The sequence below is a fragment of the Chlorocebus sabaeus genome, chromosome 11 (genome assembly GCF_047675955.1).
Source record: "Chlorocebus sabaeus isolate Y175 chromosome 11, mChlSab1.0.hap1, whole genome shotgun sequence".
NCBI classification, from domain to species: Eukaryota; Metazoa; Chordata; class Mammalia; order Primates; family Cercopithecidae; genus Chlorocebus; species Chlorocebus sabaeus.
The window spans coordinates 21,550,373-21,570,748 of record NC_132914.1 but is presented as its reverse complement, the minus strand read 5'-3'; the positions used below and the strand labels follow the sequence as shown (position 1 = coordinate 21,570,748).

Sequence of the window (20,376 nt, the reverse complement as noted above, 5' to 3'; positions counted from 1 at the left end):
TCTTTATAACATTATTTAATTTATTCCCCTATCATCCATCTTTCCTAGAATCTGGTAGTTAAGTCTTGTTAGATTCAGGTTCAATTTACTTCAGCAAACGTACTGTGTATTTTTTTATTCTGTCCCAGTTAGAAGGCACATGCAACTTAGTTGCCACTCTTAGTAATGCTAAGATGGGCATGAAGTTCAGACTAGGCCAGTCTGATCCCTCCATTATGAAGTTGTTCATCAACTTTCATCTAAAGCTTTTAACTATTTTTAAGGCCACAAGACAGGAATTTTTTTTTTTAATCTATACTTCTTACAGAAAGTATTTTTGGGTTTTTCTCTAAAAAGGAATTTTCCTTAATTGACTAATTTGGATACTTTGACATAGAGTTAGTAGAAGAAAGGCAGGATAAATCATTTTTTTCTCCTTTATTTCTCAGTTTTCACAATAATGACTTGATGTCCTGATATTCTCCAAATTTTTAAAATATCATTATAAACTCATGTGTTTTAATATATTCTATGTATTTCAATAAACTGCAGCCATTATTGTTACTACTGCTACAACTATTTTGAGTTTCAATTTATCTCACCTTGAGGCCAATCTCCTCAAATTGGTTCTGTTCCCTTGTGATATATCCTTCTTAGGCTGTGATAGTGCATTCATTTTCTAGTATAAAAAGATGTCCCATAATCATCTTACGCATTTTCTACCCTAGGCCTTGAACCAGTCATTTCTCCAAGGTGCCATATCTTTTACTGTGAGATTATATTTGTATATCACAGATTAAGTGTTGTGGTGTTCATTTTTTCTGGGTTTCAAAGTTTCTAGAGTTTTCAGGAGATAGAGCTATAAAATACACATTATTTTAAAATAAAAATATGTGAGTTCATATTGATGTTTTAAGTTCAAATTTAAGAATGAGATTTATTTACTTTTTTTTTTTTTTTAGATGGAGTCTTGCTCTGTCACCCAGGCTGGAGTGCAGTGGCACGATCTTGGCTCACTGCAACTTCTGCCTCCTGGGTTCAAGCGATTCTCCTGCCTCAGCCTCCCTAGTAGCTGGGATTGCAGGCACGCGCCACCACGCTCAGCTAATTTTTGTATTTTTAGTAGAGATGGGGTTTCACCATGTTGGCCAGGCTGATCCGAACTCCCAACCTCAGTTGATCTGCCTGCCTCAGCCTCCCAAAGTGCTGGGATTACTCGCGTAAGCCACCACACCCGGCCTTTAAATTTTTAAATTTTATTCTTGTATCACTTTTCTATTTTACTAAAAATATTGATTCCAAGTAATCTTAACATATTTCAATTGCTTTATCTTAAATACATAATAGTTTCAATATAAAAATATTGATATTAGTACTAATAATAACTACAAATCCAGCTAATCTATAAGGATTTGGTAAAAACTTTTATTTTTTAAGGCATTTAAAGTTTTTCATGTATGCTTATTTAAGCAACATATGCTTACGTTAAACAGTTTCAGTTTAATATTTGGTTATTTTAAATTTTATTTTCAGTTATATTAAAACTTTATATAATTTTGATTAAACAATCACATAAAAAGTTACGTTTACAAAGTCTTACTTCCATCCTGAACTTTATCCCTCTTCCCTTTCTTCTCCTACAGGTATAACCATTTTTTTAAATTCATTTTTAGTTTATGCTTCCATTGTTCCTTTTATAAAAAAGAGCAAAATGCCTTTGCACATGCATATAATGTTTACACCGTTCCACACATAACACCAAAAACATCATACAATAAAAATTGTTCTCCATTTTGCTTCTTTTTACGTAATACTATATAGTGGAGATCGGTTGGTAACATTAGATAGATTTTCCCCATTCATCCTTACAGCTCTGTTATGTGTGTGTACTACAGTTTATTCAACCAATCTCCTACCGATGGACATTTAGGTCACTTCCAGTTTTTTGTTATTATAAAAAGTCACAATTATTGCACCTATTCATAATGATTAAATTTATTTTATAATTTTTGCTAGCAAATTTTTGGTATAATTCTTAGAAGTAAAGATATTAGGTTAAAAGGTAAATATATATATATATGTAATTTTACCTGTTATTGCCTAATAAAGAACATCATTTTCCAAACAGCAATGTGTAAGCATAATCTATTTTTCCATACATTGCAAACAAAATTTGGCAATTTGTCAACCTGATAAGAAAGGTGGTTCTAACTTGGCTCTTTTTATGAGTGGATTTGAGCATCTTTCTATATATTAAATGGCAATTACATTTATTTTTTCATGAAAAATTCACATCTTTGGCTCATTTTTCTACTTTGTTGCTTGTTTTTCTCTTCTCAAAACTTAGGATTTTCTTTATAATAGGAATATTAGGCAATTGTCTGTTACATAAATTGCAAGTTCGTCATTTGGCATTTGACTTTGCTTATGATACTTTTGCCAATTTCAAATATTATTTTTGTCAAATCAATTTTGTAAACCATTTGTTTATGTTGGAACAATTTTTGCTCTGTAGGCTCCATCTGTATTCCCAAAGACAGGTAGATATGGGGGCCAATTCTTGCCAGGCATATACTACAGGCTCAATATATGACATTTTTCTAGCTAATACCTATTTTCATATTGTAGAATTAGGGCCAGTCATGATGCCGCATAACCCTATTTTTGTTTCTTTTTCAATGTTGTCAGGATTCTATTATCTTGCTATGCAACCATTTTACAACATTATCTATGTAAACCAAATTTAATTTCAGATTTTTTAAGCTTTGAGTTTGTTCTTGTTTCTGGGTTGTTCCTTTCTGACAAATGGCAGTGAAATATTCAACATTATTTTATTTTATTCTTTAATATATAAACTCTTTAAAGATAAAACTTTAAGGATAAAAACCTTATTTGTCTCATTCACTGTTTAAGGATAAAACTCTTTAACAATAAAACTGTTTAAGGATAAAACTCTTTAAGCATACAAACTTTGTGTCATTCACTGTTTCCTATGGGTTTTAACCAATACATATTTAAAAATTTGGTAGTCACAAAAAACATTTCAATTGCAATTTAAAGTATGACCTACTCAAATTTATTTGCTTGGTTTAAATAATACCTTATCTTTCTCCCTAATGACATAAGGGATAAGCATTGAGAGTAACTCAAAATAATTATTTCCATTTTAGGAACTGAAAAAATTATATTTAGGCTTCAGCCTTTCTTACTCATTAATTTATGAGAGCTGTCTTGTGAAAGCCATGGGTTTTCTGAGAACACACAAGTGCTAGAAAAGGTCAGATTGTTAAACAAAAATTGTGATTAATTATTATTAATCTCACAAAATCTCTGTTATATCTGGAGCACAAAATAGGCAATACATTTCTGTAACAAAAGAAGAAAGGAGTCAAGAAAAGGAGGAAGGGAATAAATAAATTAAGAAAGGAATAAAAAAGACTATGAACTTTGCTACCTACAACATATATTTATGCATGGCAATTCTGTAAAAATATTTAGAAAAGTCTTCAAAATACACTTATGGTGGCTACCAGAAATTAAAGCATAGGTTAACTTACCAAGAACTCTTATTGATAATGTGTAGATACCCAAGGCAAAAGACTTAAGCTGTGGCTTAATACACCTAAAATCAACAAAAGCACCATTACAAGAAATATATAATCCATTAAAGCAAATAGAAATTTGAATGATAATCTGCCTAACATGCGTGAAATCATGTTAGAATTCAAGTGCCATTTATGTTGAACCCATTGTTGTGCTAACATAGGGAGGGCAGAATATGTAAAAGCCATATTCCATTCCATGCAATGCTATAAAAAGTTTATAATTAATATTTCTAGAAACTAAATCACCCATACATGTCATATTCATATGGTGCCGATAAAGTCAAATTTAAGTGTAATCACCAAAATGCAAAGATTCAGAATAAAACTCAAATTTCTAAGAAATTGTTAGAATTTGAAGCAACAATAAATAATTAATAGCCTACAATTTTTATGACTTTTTGTCTAAAAGCGCAGGGCCAAATTGATCAGAGTTGATATAATCACTGTGGCATGCTAAAAAGTTGTTGCTAAATAGAGGGAATTTTAAAAAATCAGAAAAGTGCAAAAACACCTAAATAATAAGAGTGTCATTAATATGACTGTAAAGCTTAAACTGATTGGCCTATGAAATTTAATAGTAATAATCATGGTGATATATAAAATAACTGCTGAGTGTTAACCACGGTATTAACTACTTCTTACATATTATATCTTTTAGTTTCTGTTTAAAAGAGGCAAAAAAAAAAAAAAAAAAAGACACGCCTTTTCTTCTTCTGACATCAAAATTCACAATGGTTAATATGACGGACTAGTGGTTAGAAAGATGCTTTCTGTGGTAAGTAACCTGATTCTACACTTGGCACAATATAAGAAGATGTTGAAGAAGTAGCCACAGTGTTCTGGAAAGTCTAGGACCATGCTTTGCCATTTTGTCAAACTCAGGCTGCCATTTGTAAATGTAACTATCTCATGTTCTCCATGCTGTATTTCCCATGATTTGATGAAAGCTGTTTTGGGAATAGCAGGTTTGTGGTTAATAAGTTCTATTTTCTGTTTGTCATTTCTAAACAATTTCCATGATAAAAACTGTGGGAAATAAAAAAATGTACACAATACTTTGCTTAGTCTTACTTTAGGAAAAAAATTAGTATTCATCCTTAAATATATGAATTAATTTGAAAATCACCCAGTCCATCTCATAAATATATAGAAACATTTGCAAAGCTAAAGCTAGCTCAATTAGGTTGAAAATATTATAACTGAGGCGCCTGTTTTCAAAACTATTTACAATTTGGATTCATATAATTTTTACAGATGTATGATAGCATAATCAGTAAAAAAAAAAATTCGAGCACAAATTCTGCTTTAATATAAGAAAAACATTATAGGGAATTTGAATGGAGATATAAATACAGGAACAAGGAAATATGTAATGCTTGTCACTGTTAAAGTAGTTATACAATTCTCACTCAGGTGATGTTGGTTAACAAATCACTATGTTTTAGATCCCATTAATTACATTAGAAAGTGAGTTACATTTAAAATCGTTATTTTAAAAATAGAAATATTTATAATATACCAGAAATCAATATTTAGTTACTATTTAAACTTATGATAAAGATTTTATGTGTCAAATTAGAAATATGCAAGAAGCTACATACTTTTACAAATTTTTTTAGGGTTTTATAAGCAAAAATGGTTGAAGTCATTGTTATGGTCTGGCTCTGTGTTCCCACCCAAATCTTATCTTGAATTGCAATCCACATTTTAATCCCCGCATGTTGGGAGAGGGACCTCTTTGGAGGTGATTGGCTCATGGGTGTGGCTCCCTCATGATGTTCTTGTGATAGTGATTTCTCACAAGATCTGATGGTGTTGTAAGAGGTTCTTCCCTCTTCACTCTGTACGTCTCTCTCCTGTGCCTTGTGAGGAAGGACTTGTTTCCCCTCTCCTGACTATTGTAAGTTTCCTAAGGCCTCTCCAGCCATGCGGAACTGTGAGACAATTAAACCTCTTTCCTTTATAAATTATCCCATCTCAGGTATTTCTTTATATCAGTGTGAAAATGTAATAATACAGTCATTAACATCATGAATTAGGAGCCTCAATTTACCCAAAGCCATGAAATCCCCCACAGATAATTCCAGTCATGGCAAAAATATACAGATAAAGCAATATATATATATATAAAATAAATTCTAATATGATTGTATTAGATGAGCCTTAAAATATTTTATAAATTGTATTTCCTATGATTTGGTGAAACTGTATTTAATCTAAAATGCATGTTACCTATGCTAATTAATATTATCACCAGCGTTAGAAGTTGGATACTACATTTATTAAGCAACTCTAGTGATGTAGGCACTAACATTGCCCCCTAAACCAATAGTTTGCAAACATTTTTAACTAAGGAAACTTCTATTCAGCCATATTTTTATATAAAGACCCAAAGTGCAATAACATATAAAAGTGAAACAAGGATTTGGGACAAGTTCCTTGGAAAAAACTAAGAGGAATCATAACGATTCCACAGAAAAAAAATTTAAATCATTGCTCGAGATGATTGTGTCTTATATTAAAATTAGAATAGGGAGAATCAGTATTCACCTCAGAAGTAATATGTATCCAGGTATGCCACCTAGGGATAAAGTATAGGATGTGATGACTGAAATTACAAGGAAATACAGAAACATTTGGGGACATCCATTGTCTTTCTGACATCTTCCCACTATGCCTGAGGAATTTCCGGATTTAGAAGCTGCAATTCCCACACATGTGCAGTTGTAAAATATCTGTAACACAATAGGGAAAAGTCCAATTATTTCAGTAACATTTAAATAAAATTAAAGATAGTCATTTTAAAAATTTTTACAGCACCATAGCCATGCATTACATAAACAATGAGGAAATATTCTTTTATTTTTGTGTTTTAGAGTATATTGAGCAAAGTAAAATCTATACAGATACAACATTTCATTATCTAAATAGCAGATGGTTGATCTACAAACTACTAATCCTATACAACAATCTCAAAGCAAATCCTGCCTAATCTAACCATACCTTACCTCCTTCACTACCACTTCCAATTCTAAGTAACCATTATTTCTTGCCTAGATTGTTACAATGCTCCCTTTATGCTCAACTCGTTTCCACTCTTACCTAGCTAGAATCTGTTTTCCACCCAGTGAGCAAAGTGAACCTTTAAACATGACAGTCAGACTGCATCAATACCCTCAACCTGACGGTGGTTTCTCATTATACTTGCATGAAACCCCACATCCTTACAACAATTTACACTTTCTCCATCATGTAGCACCTGCATGCCACTCTAATCTCTCCATTCAGTGATCTTCCCTCTCTTCTTTTGTGTCAGCCACACACATGACCCTTGCAAAGGCCCCATTTTGCCCTTTCCAAACTTCCCCTCAAACCTGGCAAGTTTATCCATGCCTCATGGCCCTGCTATTTTCTCTGCCCAGGCAGCTCTTCTCCTTGGTGATTACACAGCTGGCATCCATACCTTAGTTCTCTTTACAGAGGTTTTAATAGAGAACTTCCATGACTACCCATTAAAAAAAAAAATAAAACTCCCATCTCTCCATTTTCTTATTCTAATTTACATCTTTTTTTACAGGGCTTCTTGCTGCTTATCAGGATATCCTATATTTACTTATTTTTAAAATATACTTTCCCAACAGAATGTAACCTCTATGAAAGCAGAAACTGCTGCTTTGTTATTATGCAACCAGGGAATGGAATAGGCTCTCATCTTAGGCATTTGACAAAACTTGGTTAAGTAAATGGGCACAATTTGAGGATGTGACATAATTTACAGTGGCTATGAGAAAAAAATGATTCTGGTGCATAAAACTAAACTAAATTTTGACTGAAGAGAGACCATTTGTATAACCCAATAGTTTATTATTGAGTAAACTCAATAGTTTATTTCTGTAAATTTTATTTATGAACGTGTAATATAATGTTATCATTTTAATCACAAAAGAGTTTGTGAGTTTTTAGACAATAAAGCTGGCATTTCCTTTTCTAAAATAGTAGTAATATAGATTTTTTGTAATGTCAAGTTGAAACCTTTGAATCTTAATTCTGGTTGCCCACTAGGTAACTGAGTTAAGCAAGTCCTTTGTATCTCAGTGCCTCAGTTCTCATATGAAGAAAATACTGAAAATAATGCAAATTATTTTAGGACCATGAGATTTGAATGTAATTTTGTTCTTAGAACACCAATCTTTAGCCCTTCCTTATAATATCTTTTATAAATGGTAGCTCTCATTACGAAAAACCTTCATGCAGCTGTGAGCAAAAATAACAGTAGCTGAAAGAAAAATAACAAAGAAAGAAAGCAAAGACAGGAAGAAAAGAGAAGCATGAAAATGTATTTTAGATGACTAAGTAGTCTTATTCATTGTTGCTAGAAACCAATCCTTTCTGCTCTAAATAAGTCAAAATAATAATACAATGAACAGAGTCAATCAACAAACGTAACCGTATATCTGTGGATATACAGCCTAAGCATTCATATCTAATATGTAAATAAATGAAATATATGTGTGCTCTAATTTTCTGCCCTCTAGGATTGTCAAATAAAGGCATATGTAAATAAATGAAATAGGATATGTAAATACATGAAATATATGCATGGTCTAATTTTCTGCCCTCTAGGATTGTCAAATAAAGGCAAATTTAATCAGTCACAAATAGGAAGCAGTCTCAAAGAGCAAGGATAAGGAAGAGTCTGGGACAAGAATGGAAAGGTGTGCTTAGAAGAATGAATCTGTCAACGATTTAAGTACTTTATATCCTTCACAATTGCTGTCTGCTAAGGATTGAATATTTGTCCAAAGTTCGTATGTTGAAATCCTAACCTTCAATGTGATGGTATTTGGAGGACAGCATTTAGGAGGTAATTAGTTCATGAAGGTGGAGTCCTCATGAATGTGATTTTAGTGCCCTTATAGAAAGAGACAGGAGACCTGTCTCTCCCTGCCTGCTCTCTGCCATGTCAGGATAGAAGGTGAAGATGGCCATCTGCAAACCAGAAAGCAGGTCCTCACCAGGCACCATATCTGCTGGCACCTTGATCTTGGGCTTCCCATCATCCAGAACTATGAGAAATAAATGTTTGAAGCCACCCATTCTATGGTATATTTGTTATAGCAGCCTGGAATGACTAAAACAGATTCCTACCTATATTTCCTACCTCTTCTCCCTCTTCTGCCCTATGGAAACCCTCCATTCCAGCCCACCTGCCCTTTCATTATTATACAAATTGGCTTGATTTTCCAAACAAAGTTGTCCTAGAACCATCAATCTCCTCATAATCAGATCCCTGATCCCAAGGTCTAGAATCTCTGGACCTAAGCCTCCTAATACTGGCATCTATTTGTCCATCCCCTAAAACCTCCAAGGACCACTGGTCTTGGGGTCAGAAGACAGGGATCTGAAAGCATATCTTATTATTTGATCATATGACAGACATTCTCATTCAGGGCTAACACTTCTTAAAAGCAAAATGAGAGAAATAGACTACATAATTACAAAAGCTCTTCCACCCTATTTCATGACTCTAATTCTCACCCCAATTTTTTCAGCAACTCCAGTACTACTAGGAATAGTTATAACATTTTCTTTTTCTACATAAAAGGACCAGGCAGCAGAGGGGTAAGCCTCCCACTAGTAGTGGTCTGCTGTGAGCCCCCATAGAGTTTTGTTGTTTATATTGTAACAGGACCATCGCCATATACTTGAGAGGTGATTTCTTACAATATTTTTTCCACTCCTGTTGGAGGTTTGACAACCAGCAAGACAAGCTGATACATATGTGATTCCATTTTCACCACACATGGGTTCCCATTTTGTCTCTGAACATTTGCATCTTGAGTTGCAATCTGAAAAGAGAGCTCGTTCATGATAAGAGACAGGTTTGGTTCTGAAAAGAAATATAACAATATAAAATATTACCTCTTGGCAGGTAGCACCCAAATATTTTCAAAAAAATCAATGTTCTTGAGTGATATAAATGATACTACCAACAAAATTTGCCTTTTAGAAACACAGTTGTCATCAGAAATGCCACCTTCTGGTCCTGAAATGTAAGTTTACTAATAAAAAACTTTCTTATGAAAGTTATCTTTAGAGGTTTACAAATTCACATGATGTCCAATTCTTAGCTTATAGGTTTTAGTCTACTGCCCCTAGGATTGTCTAATATATTTCTGTGCAAAGGTGTACAAAAATAGCTAACAAGGTAGAAGAATAAACTTTTAGAGCAATTTATGACTTTACTTAAATGCATCACAGGTGGTGTGTGTGTGTGTGTGTGCAAATTTCATTCAGAATTGTGGTCTAAGTGTGAGTGGAATGGCTGTTGCTAAAGGTCCAGTAAAAGCAAAAATAGCCAATCAGTTATCAGTTAATTCTCTTTCGGTGTTTGCAGGAGTTACATGTCCTCTTGCATATGTGTTACCAATAAGTGCATTCCCAGTTCATTCAACCTTTCTCCCGTGTATCCTACCAGTGTGTAGTGCTCTTTCTTAGCTGGTAGCATCCTTTCTTGCTCAAATTCACAAGTAAGTTCAATGACTTACCCATTTATTTGTTCATAAAACTTTACTGGAAGCCTACTAAGTGCTAGCACTGGGAGAATAGGAGATAGTTACAAATATTAATGAGACAAAATTTGTCCCCCTCCAATTGACTTTTTTGAGTTATTACACAAAATTTTGATTGCGTTCTTTCTTTTCTCCTTCTTTTTTTTTTGTTCTCTGCCATTCGCTCTTATATTTACCCTTCATCTCTCCCAGTATTCTCTCTCCCTCACTTTTTTTTTTTCTGTCACGTGAATGGCCTAATCCTTCTGCTTTTATCCTTTTTATTATTCATATCCCTCTATTCTTCTCAAAGGGAACTTTTGCAATGGTAAGTCATTTCTATCTGCACCATATGTGCCATTCATTGGTCCTCCATACTTCATTCTTTCTGCTCCTTAGTTTCAAATGTGTTTATTTATTTGTTTATTCCTCCTCTTCCCCCCTCCATTTTTAAAAAAAATATTTGAGGAGCTTAAACAAACAAGAAATACACTGAAATATACAATCAACAGAGGTAGGAACTACATTTTTATTCACTCCCATATCTCCAGAACCAAGAATAATTCCTGTCATACAGCTAGCTAAGAAATAAAACTTCTAGTAAGTTAGTCAATAAAAAAAAAATACTTTATTTTGGAGAGAGAAATTAATCACTTGGGATTCTGCCTCTGAGAAGTATTGTCATTAATGATGGCAACCATAATTTCTTAATCAATATAATACTCCGTCTAGTAGAGCTGGTATGATGAATTCTGTCACCTCAAAAGTACAAACCAAAGACCTCTGAGATGTCTCCAAATAGTGTGAAAGGGTACTGAACTAGGCCTTCCGAGATGTGCTATAGGAATATTTAATCCTATTCCCTTCCATAACATTTTAATTGTTAACTGAGACTGTTTGTAATATCTGAAAGTATAAAACTTGCTCATTCACACTGCTTGCTAGTGACAAACCTGGAAACAGAACCTTGCAAGCCCTCTTGATTGTAAATTCTTATGTCACATCAGAGTTATCCTTGTTATTGCAGAAGAGAGATTTCCTCCATTATCATATCTAAAGCTTGTCTTCAGTTTTCCTATTGAATATCCAGGTCAAGACAGCGTTTGGAATAAAACAACATGGAAAAACCTATGGGAACCATTTTATATTTTATAAAGAAAAATATTTTATATGATTGAGAGTAAGTTCAATTTATCACCAGGAGCAGGAATCAACGACATACATGTTTTCTGAAGGATGTGCTGACAGTAGATTTGTAATTTAGAATTTTAATTATAAGAAGAGTTTTGGCACATATCCCAGAATGTTTATACCCAAATGAGATTTTCTTTCAAAATAGTTATTTTGAAAGACGAGAGCTTTTCCTTAAAGGTTAAATCTTTGCCTTTGTTAAGAATATCCTCAAAAATATACAAAGAAATTTCAAAAGAAGAGCCTTAGAATGTTTTAAACAACAATAGCATTACTGCAATAGTTATAGTCTTTCAAGGTGACCACTTTGAAGAGGCTAGTACTCACTCAATGAAAATGTTACCTTTTATTTCTTTAAAATATTTAATCTTTGATTATGTAGGAATACTTTTAATGGAAATCTCAAAGTTTACTTTTGTTGTCTGCTTTGTGTTTACTTTTGGCTTAGAAATTATAATGTAGAAAGAACGTTCTACTTTGAGTCATGCCTGTGTTCAAGTCCCAGATCCATGCAGTTGCCTTTAAACAAGGATAACAAAACTAACCTCATCAAGGTGTTCTGAGGATATAAATGAGATCATGAAAGTTAAGGTGTTTTGGAAATCACAAACTATAAAGTCCTCAACAACTGTCCCTCTACCGTGAGGATTTCTGGGACAGTTAAAGATGGCACTGGGCTTCTGCTGTCTCCAAATGGAAGAATCTTCTTCCATTTCATGGTTACAACTAACATTCTTAATCCACATCGCTGACTTTCACTAAGGCAGCACTACATTCAGCTGAGTCTAACAATGTGGCTGTGATAACTCCCAGAAGCCATAATTTATGAACTTTGCATTAACCAATTTTCCTGAACATTGTAGACAGCCAAAACTATAACAGGTGCTCATTTAGCAGCAGGTGAAACCAGGTTAATAAAGGTGATGGAAGTTGGAACATAGAGACAAGACAGATAAGCAGTAAAGCAAGAGTAGGAAGGGAGATGGACAGCAGGCTGTAAGCAAGAAGCCACAGAATAGGCAGGAAACAGAATATAGTGTCAGGAGCGTTTGCCTTTGAGCCACAGGCAGAGTTTCAGGTGGCTAGGCAGATACAGTTGGAGAGGCCTTCCTGGCACATGATGGAGGCTTGATATTTTTTTAGAAAACAAATAATTCATAGATAGGTGAAATGATGAAGAAAGTTACCTCTGGAAACTCATGTTAAGTGGTAGAGTGATGGGAAAGACTCTCAATGGGCAAGGGCAATATAGTCCCTACAAGATCCAACCTTGTATTGAGAGGGACTCTGGAAACCAAGCAATGTAATCACCCACCTCATACAAGATGGCAGGCCTGAGGGCATCACTAAATATTCTCCTGACCAATTGCAAGACTCTCAGCTAAAGATAACTTTTATGGGGAGCACTGGGTTGAAGGACAGACACTCTTTCCCAAAACTTTACATGATTCAAGCACAACAGCAACTATGGAGGATTGCAAAGAGGTAACTCCAGTTCCTCAGATGTCCAAAGGAGAAAAAAAACTATTGTTTCCATGAATGGCACATTTATTTTGTGTCAGGCAAGTAGTATTCACTTTCATATATGTTAGCTTGCTTAAACCCTACAAAGCTTTAAAAGGTAGTTATTCTCTTTTTAAGATGGGAAAATTGAAATTGGATTAGTTTAAACCATATGTACATCATTTCATTAAGAATAGACAGAGGCATGATTCAAGGTTTGTGTTTCCACTACCATGTTGTTTTTCTAAATTAATCAGGTTGTTAATCTGTTACACTAAATTAATCTCTAGTGTAAAATACGGGTTTAGCAATTTTTGTATTTCTCTAAAATCAAAGGAGATGACAAATTCTGGTGACAATAACAGATTCTAAATATTGTCAGTTATTCCATAGTTGTGATGTTTAAAAATCAAATTCCTTTTTGCAGCTCTACCAAAAATTGATTTAGTTAAACAAACCAATATCCTCAAACTATTTAATGAGGGAACATACCCTTGGTAGGAGACAGTTAGTCCTGCCACATCAGAATTTTCACAGCCCAGTGCAAACAGGGAAAGGAATAGGAGGTAACCAAAGACAGACGATCCCAAGTAGAGTTTTGCAGCTCCACACACACTGATTCTGAATTTTTTCATAGCTATCCCCCCAGAGAATATTCCAAGGGCCACTGCTGGAATGTTGATGAGCCCTGAGAAATGAGAAAAATATATCATTTGTGAATCTCTAAAAAAGATCTGAGTGCACTAACACAAACTTTCTAAAGACTATTTTGTCACTTTAAATTATAGAAATATTCAGTCACTATCATCTACTGACATATACGAAGGGTGTATGATGAGTGTCTAGGTTATAGATTAATGGTGGTACAACTGTACAGTCTCAGGTTCTGTCTAGCACAACGTCTAGCACAGAGTATTAAATTAATAAATACCAAATGAATCAATAAATCTTTCTGGTCTTTCTGGTCCAATTCCAGCATTAACAAGTACAATTAGGTGCTCATTAATGTTCTTTAACATTGTATATAAAAAATAACAGGCACATAGAATATAGAAAACTTTTTTTTTTAAGTCTTGGTTTCTATTTTCTGCCTCCCACCCTGGCAAAATTTGTTTTTGTTGAGCCAGCTTCTTAGCTTTGAGTGTGGTATCCTTCCTAATAACAACCACTACCACCTATATTTATTTGCTTATAATGTGCCAGCCACTGAACTGAGCATTTGATATGTTAATATTATCACATTGAATTTTCACCACAACCTTAAGAGTAGGCATATTATTAGCTTCACTTCAGAGAGCTATTTGTTCACAGTCACAGTTAGTAAGTGGGCAAAGTAGCTTTGAATGCAGAGAGTCTGATGTCAAGTCCTACACTTTCAATCACTGCTATGTTGCCTCTCCTTCAGGGGTTTGGGAAATAGTATCCTTGATAAATAGATGTATGTTATCTTTTTTGATAGATGTGCAACCTCACTAGTAATCTAATAACTGTGAGCTGTAAACAATACTAGGAAGAGGTTCAACTTAGTAGTTAAGAGCTTAGACTCTGGAATCCCAGCTGCCTGGGTTTAGATCTCAGTTCCACCGCTGAATAGCTGTGCAACTGCAGGTAATTCTTTGAATGTCTCTAAACCTGTCTCCTCACCTACAATATGGAGGTAATAATAGCATTGTAGAGGTAACTAAATTCCATTATTTATGAAGAGTTATCAGCACAACGTTTAGCACAAAAATATCATGCAATTAATTTCTATCCATTCAATTTACGAAGATGAAAATATTGGAGGTGGGGTAGGGAATGGAACCCTTGTATTGCAAAAGACTTGGGAAAAGAGGCACTTTGGTGCCATATGTTGGATTGCAAATGGTGTAACTCTAAAGAAGAACAATCTGGCACTCAACAATAAATAAATTCTCTGCTAATTAGAATTTATTTCTCATATTGTCTACCTATCAGTCATTGATGTCCATGTTTTCTTGAGGTTTTGAGATAACCTATCTCTTTCAAATAATGAAAGGGCTAAAGTTTGCATGTACTCTAGTCAACAGATAAGGTTCAAAGACAAAATCAGCATTTGCTGTAGTAAAAAACAATCTCAAGAACACAAGTCTGACTTACAACCCAATGTGAAATTGTAAAATAAAAATGAAAATACTGACATCTAGTGATAATGACATGCAAATTTTCTTCTTTCTTTCCCTTTTTTTTTTTGTTCTTTTTAAGTTTATATATTTAGTTTCTTAACAAAGCATCATAGAACCCCAAATGTCAACATATAATGGTCTTTGGCTTGCTATTACATTATTTAAAAAAATATATTGTGGGAGATCAGTCAGAGTGGCAGAAGAAATTATAGGAATAGAAAGAAGCAGACCCTCTTGGAAGACCGAGCGTGGTTTGCATAACTTCAGATAGTTTGGCTGAAGGCAGCCAGATTCTTTTTTCAGGAACCAGATAGCTTAGGGTGCAGATACAAAGGAATATAGGGGAGTTTATCTAAATAGCTTATTTACTCATGTGGTCCTAAAATCAACCTTTGATCGCGGGCAGGATGGCCATCTCCGGGGTGGGGGCAACCAGGTTAATTACCCACAGGTGTGTTGACTCAAAGCCTTTGCCAGTTAAATCTGTACTAAACAAATGCAAGCGTTACCAGCTTGGAGGGGCAGCAAACTCTGTTGGGCCCCTAGTGCCGGCAGCCCCCTGGCCCACTGTTATAGTGATTATCTGTGTCTGAGTACCTGTCTCAGCTGTCATGCAGCTGGGGACTGCAGGACAGATCCCCGCAAAATATTTCTAACATGTACAGATGATAACAAAGGGACATTTTGATTCATCTGTTTTTATTTGACCATAGGTTGTATAAGTTAATATTTAAATTACCATATTGGAAATCAGCCCCTTAAAGGGGGCATGATCATGAAGTCAGCGAAATGAAAAAGAGAAGAAATGCTAACTTTTGCTTTTCCATCTGAACTGAGGTTCCTGGGTATGGTAAGCAAAAGAGATGAAAATCTGGAAACCTGAACAGCCAAAAGTCAACTTAGAGGCACCTGATTACTATTTTAAAAACAATGAAGAGATTATAGAAAATATATATCAACAAACCCAGTTATTTAGGGCCCAATTAAGTAATGTTAATGTTTTCTCCTAAATTTTCTGATTTTTTAAAATGTGGAAGTAGATAAAATTAGTTTTCCCTTTGTTTCAGGTTTCATCTTCCTTCTCCTGAAGTAAGTGCTGCTATGAATTTGACATATATCCTTGAAGTGCCTACTTTTACACACACACATACACACAATGAATATATAAAACATAGTACCTAACTATGAATGCCTTCCACAAAGCCAAAGCTGACACAAACAAGAGTCCTACATTTTCACTCTCAATTCCATCTCCAAATTGGTTTATGAAAAAAGCATCTTCTGAAAACCAAACTCCAAACTGAAACCTTCAGAGCATCTTTCTAGCATTTTATTTTATTTTGTAAAGTACGAATTGAACCTGGTACTTAAGGAGTAATAACACAAGGTGTAGCCTTGTCTGTAGCTATGTGCCGTGTTGGATTCCATTGACATCCCCCACCCCTAGCAGCCTAGAATAGCCTGAGAACTGAAATGAGATAATCCTAGGGACATCTGCACCCTCAGTATAAATTATTAAAAATCAGGAATATCCTTTCCTGATTTACCTCTTTTTGGTGGACAGTGTTTCCTTGAAACTTCCAGAATATTTCTTGACTCTAGATCCTTCCGCACAAGATATTTGCTTTGTCTGATATAAACCTCTACCCTCTTTCTTACATTTTCATCTTTTAATACTTTCTTATCCTTTTCTCTTGATTTAGGTATCATCATCTTCTGCTTGAAAATTCTTCCTGGCTCCAAGATTAGGTTTGTTCTCCGGAGTACTCTGAGTTTCCCCCAAGTAGAGTTCCTTCTCACAGGTTCCACCAGTCATATGGGGCTTCCAGAGGACACATTTGGCACCAGGGCTCACAACTTGGTCATCAGAACCTCATTTTCTTGCTCATCAGGTGTTCCTTGTGCAGGGGCCCATAGGCAGCAGACTTCGTGCTTTAACAAATTACCTGCTAGTTTTTTCAATTCATGTATCCCAACCTCCAACCAAACCCTCAAAGAAAGAACGGTGAATTGAATTGAATCCCATGTTCCTTCAATGGTTTCCAATAAAATGTGCTAAATGAATAAACCTTAGTGTATTAATATATAGCATTCTCCTGATATCTTACTCTCCTATTTCAAGATAACTAAATTATAACACAATTCCAAAAAATATTAGTACATTTCAAATATAATGTTGGTTTGATTCTCCCTTTCAAATTTCACAGGATGTATTAAGTTGTCCATGGTGGGTCAAGTTGATAACAAATTTGCTTTACATCATATAAGATGTGTTTCTTCCCTCCCCAGGCTTCTCTTTCATTTTAGGTATTTTTAAATCATTTAGTGAGATAAAAATTAAACTTTGATTTATTCTCCACCCACATCATAAAATATGTTGATAGAAAAATTTTTACCATCTACCATTAAGGAAGTATTCAAAATGGAAATATTAATTTACACTAGTGTCTAAAATTTGTTTCAATTTATTTTCTGTGTTTTCTTTTGAATTCAACATGCGTATTTACCCAAATATCAGAAAAACTTAGAGAAATTTAAAAGCGAATTTATTATTATATTGCTATATTTTATTACATAATTATTATTGTTTTAGCACACTTATAAGGTTAAAGATCTTATTCCTTGAGACTGATGTAAAAAGGAGTTATAAGGGATGTGTAAAATGTTTGACTAGAATACAGTAGACTAGAAACTAGAAACTTTGATTTCCATACCGATGCCTTGGATTGAAATAGTTATGAGTTATAATAATAGTACTTGGAGATGTTTTAGAATTTCTATCCTAGTAAACTTCATGTTATATCCTGGACTTTCACAAGAATAATAATAATGTTTTCTATAAGCAACTGTCCTTCAAATAATTCTCTTAATTTTTTCTTACTTGTCTAACACCTCCAAAAATTGAGAGTGATAATCATTGTCATAAATGATAGTTGATATATCTTGTCTACTAGAGGTCTACAAAAGGCATTCTAAGAAATTAAACAAAAATGACTAAATTATTACAGTCTCTGTATTGAGAAGGAAAAGATAAGATCATTTGTATGTAACTTAATACTTATAGGAGAAGCTTAAATTGAAATAAAGCCACACACCTACAACCACTTCATCTTCAACAAAGCTGACAAAAACAAGAAATGGAAAAAGGACTCCGTGTTCAATAAATGGTACTGTGATAACTGGCTAGTCATATGCAAAAGAATGAAACTGGACCCCTTCTTATCATCATATATAAAAATTAACTCAACATGGATTAAAGACTTATGGGTAAGAATCTAAACTATAAAAATCCTGAAGAAAGCCTAGTAAATACCCTTCTCAGTATCACACTTAGCAAACAATTTATGTCTTTGTCCTCAAAAGCAACTGCAACAAAACCAAAAATTGGTAAGTTAATTAAACTAAAGAGCCCTGCACAGCAAGAGACACCATCAAGGAAGTAAACAGAAATTCTACAGAATGGGAGAAAATATTCATGAACTATGCATTTGATGAAGATCTAATATCCAGACTTAACAAGAAAATAGCATATAACTCCATTAACAAGTAGACAACGGACAAGCACAGACACTTCACAAAAGAAAATATGTGGCCGGGTGTGGTGGCTCACGCCTGTAATCCCAGCACTTTGGGAGGCTGAGGCGGGCGGATCATGAGGTCAGGAGATCGACACCATCCTGGCTAACACGGTGAAACCCCATCTCTACTAAAAATACAAAAAATTAGCCGGGCACCTGTAGTCCCAGCTACTTGGGAGGCTGAGGCAGGAGAATGGCGTGAGCCTGGGAGTCGGAACTTGCAGTGAGCTGAGATCGCGCCACTGCACTCCAGCCTGGGCAACAGAGAGAGAGAATCCGTCTCAGAAAAACAAAAAAACAAAAAACCCAAAAAACAAACAAACAAACAAAAAATCATGAAAGCAGCCAACAGAGATATGAAGAAATGCTCTTCAGAAATAATCATCACAGAAATGCAAATAAAAACCACAATGAGAAACCATCTCACATCAGTCAAAATGGATTTGGTTAAAAAGTCAGAAAATAACAGATGTTGGTGAGGCTGAGGAGAAAAGGGGATACTTGCACATTTTTTGGTGGGAATGTAAATCAGTCCAGCTATTTTGGAGAGCAGTTTGGATATTTCTCAAATAACTAAGAGTTGAACTAACATTTGACCTAGCAATCCATCAGTGGGTATAAATCGAAAAGAAAATAAAGTATTCTATCAAAAGGACACATGCACCCATATGTTCATCACAGCTCTATTCACAATAGCAAAAACGTGGAATCAGTCACCCATCAACAATGGATTGAATAAAGAAAATGTGGTACATATACACCACGGAACATTATGCAATCATAGAAAGAATGAAATCATGCCCTTTGCAGCAACACAGATGGAGCTGGAGGCCATTATCCTAAGTGAACTAACTCAGAAACAGAAAACCAAATACTACATGTTCTCAATATCAAGGGGAGCTAAATATTGGACACACATGGACATAAAGCTGGGAACAATAGACACTGGGAACTACTAGAGAGGGAAAGGAAGGAGAAGAGAAAGATTGAAAAGTTACCCATGCTCACTAACTGGGCGATAGGTTCAGTCATACCCTAAACCTCAGCATTATGCAATATAGCTTTGTAACAAAACTGCACTGTACATGTACTCCCTATTCCAAAATGAAAGTTGAAAAATAAAAATAAATAAATAAATGACAAAAGAAAAAATGCAAATCTAGCTGTCTATCCAAATTTCTTTCATTAAAAATCTTTTTAAAATTCCACAAACTTTAAAAAGCCAAATCGTTTCACAATATGCTTCCCAGCCTTTGAATTTAAATTTTATTGTCATTTATTTTCCTTTAATATTTTTTCTACAAAGTTAAAGTAATTAGCATGAGAAAAAATGCTATCTCTAAATTTTAGAAAGAATGTGGCTAACATTTAAAAACATGTACAGCAAGGCTAAGTTGTCATTGTAACAGTTGGCCCTTAAACATGTCAGGAAATTTCTGTTTATTCTCCCCTCCATAGTATGTCAAATGTCTTCTCTCAAATAAGTAAAGGAAATGTGCTTCTTTGTGTCTATCTCATATTTTATTGCAGGAAGATCATTATTCCATAGCTCAAGTTAAAAAAAAAATTAAGAAAAAAAGAGAAAGGTTGAAGAAGAAAGACAGAAATAATATTTATTGAATGAGAGATATATGCATTTACCATGCATTTTATCTGTATACCTTCATCTTTATTTCAACCTAGTGATATATTTATTTTCACCATTGTACAAATAATCAAAGTAAGGGTAAGAGGATATTGAATAATTGGCCCGCTTACCCTTAGTCGGCTGCACCCCATACTTACTAATGTGAAACCAAGATGATCTCAGGAACAATCCTAGCTA

General features: G+C 34.3%; 1 protein-coding gene across 4 annotated transcripts in view; it reads right to left on the bottom strand.

Moving 5' to 3' along the window:
• Positions 1-20,376, bottom strand: part of SLCO1C1 (solute carrier organic anion transporter family member 1C1) — a 56,526-nt gene that overhangs the window by 6,707 nt on the left and 29,443 nt on the right. For all 4 annotated transcript variants that reach the window (XM_007967852.3, XM_007967854.3, XM_007967855.3 and 1 more), the window contains 4 exons: positions 13,322-13,517; positions 9,309-9,474; positions 6,135-6,319; positions 3,537-3,601 (listed from right to left, as the gene is read on the bottom strand). In XM_007967852.3, coding sequence (XP_007966043.3) covers positions 3,537-3,601; positions 6,135-6,319; positions 9,309-9,474; positions 13,322-13,517 — 612 coding nt within the window. The remainder of the gene's footprint in view (positions 1-3,536; positions 3,602-6,134; positions 6,320-9,308; positions 9,475-13,321; positions 13,518-20,376) is intronic.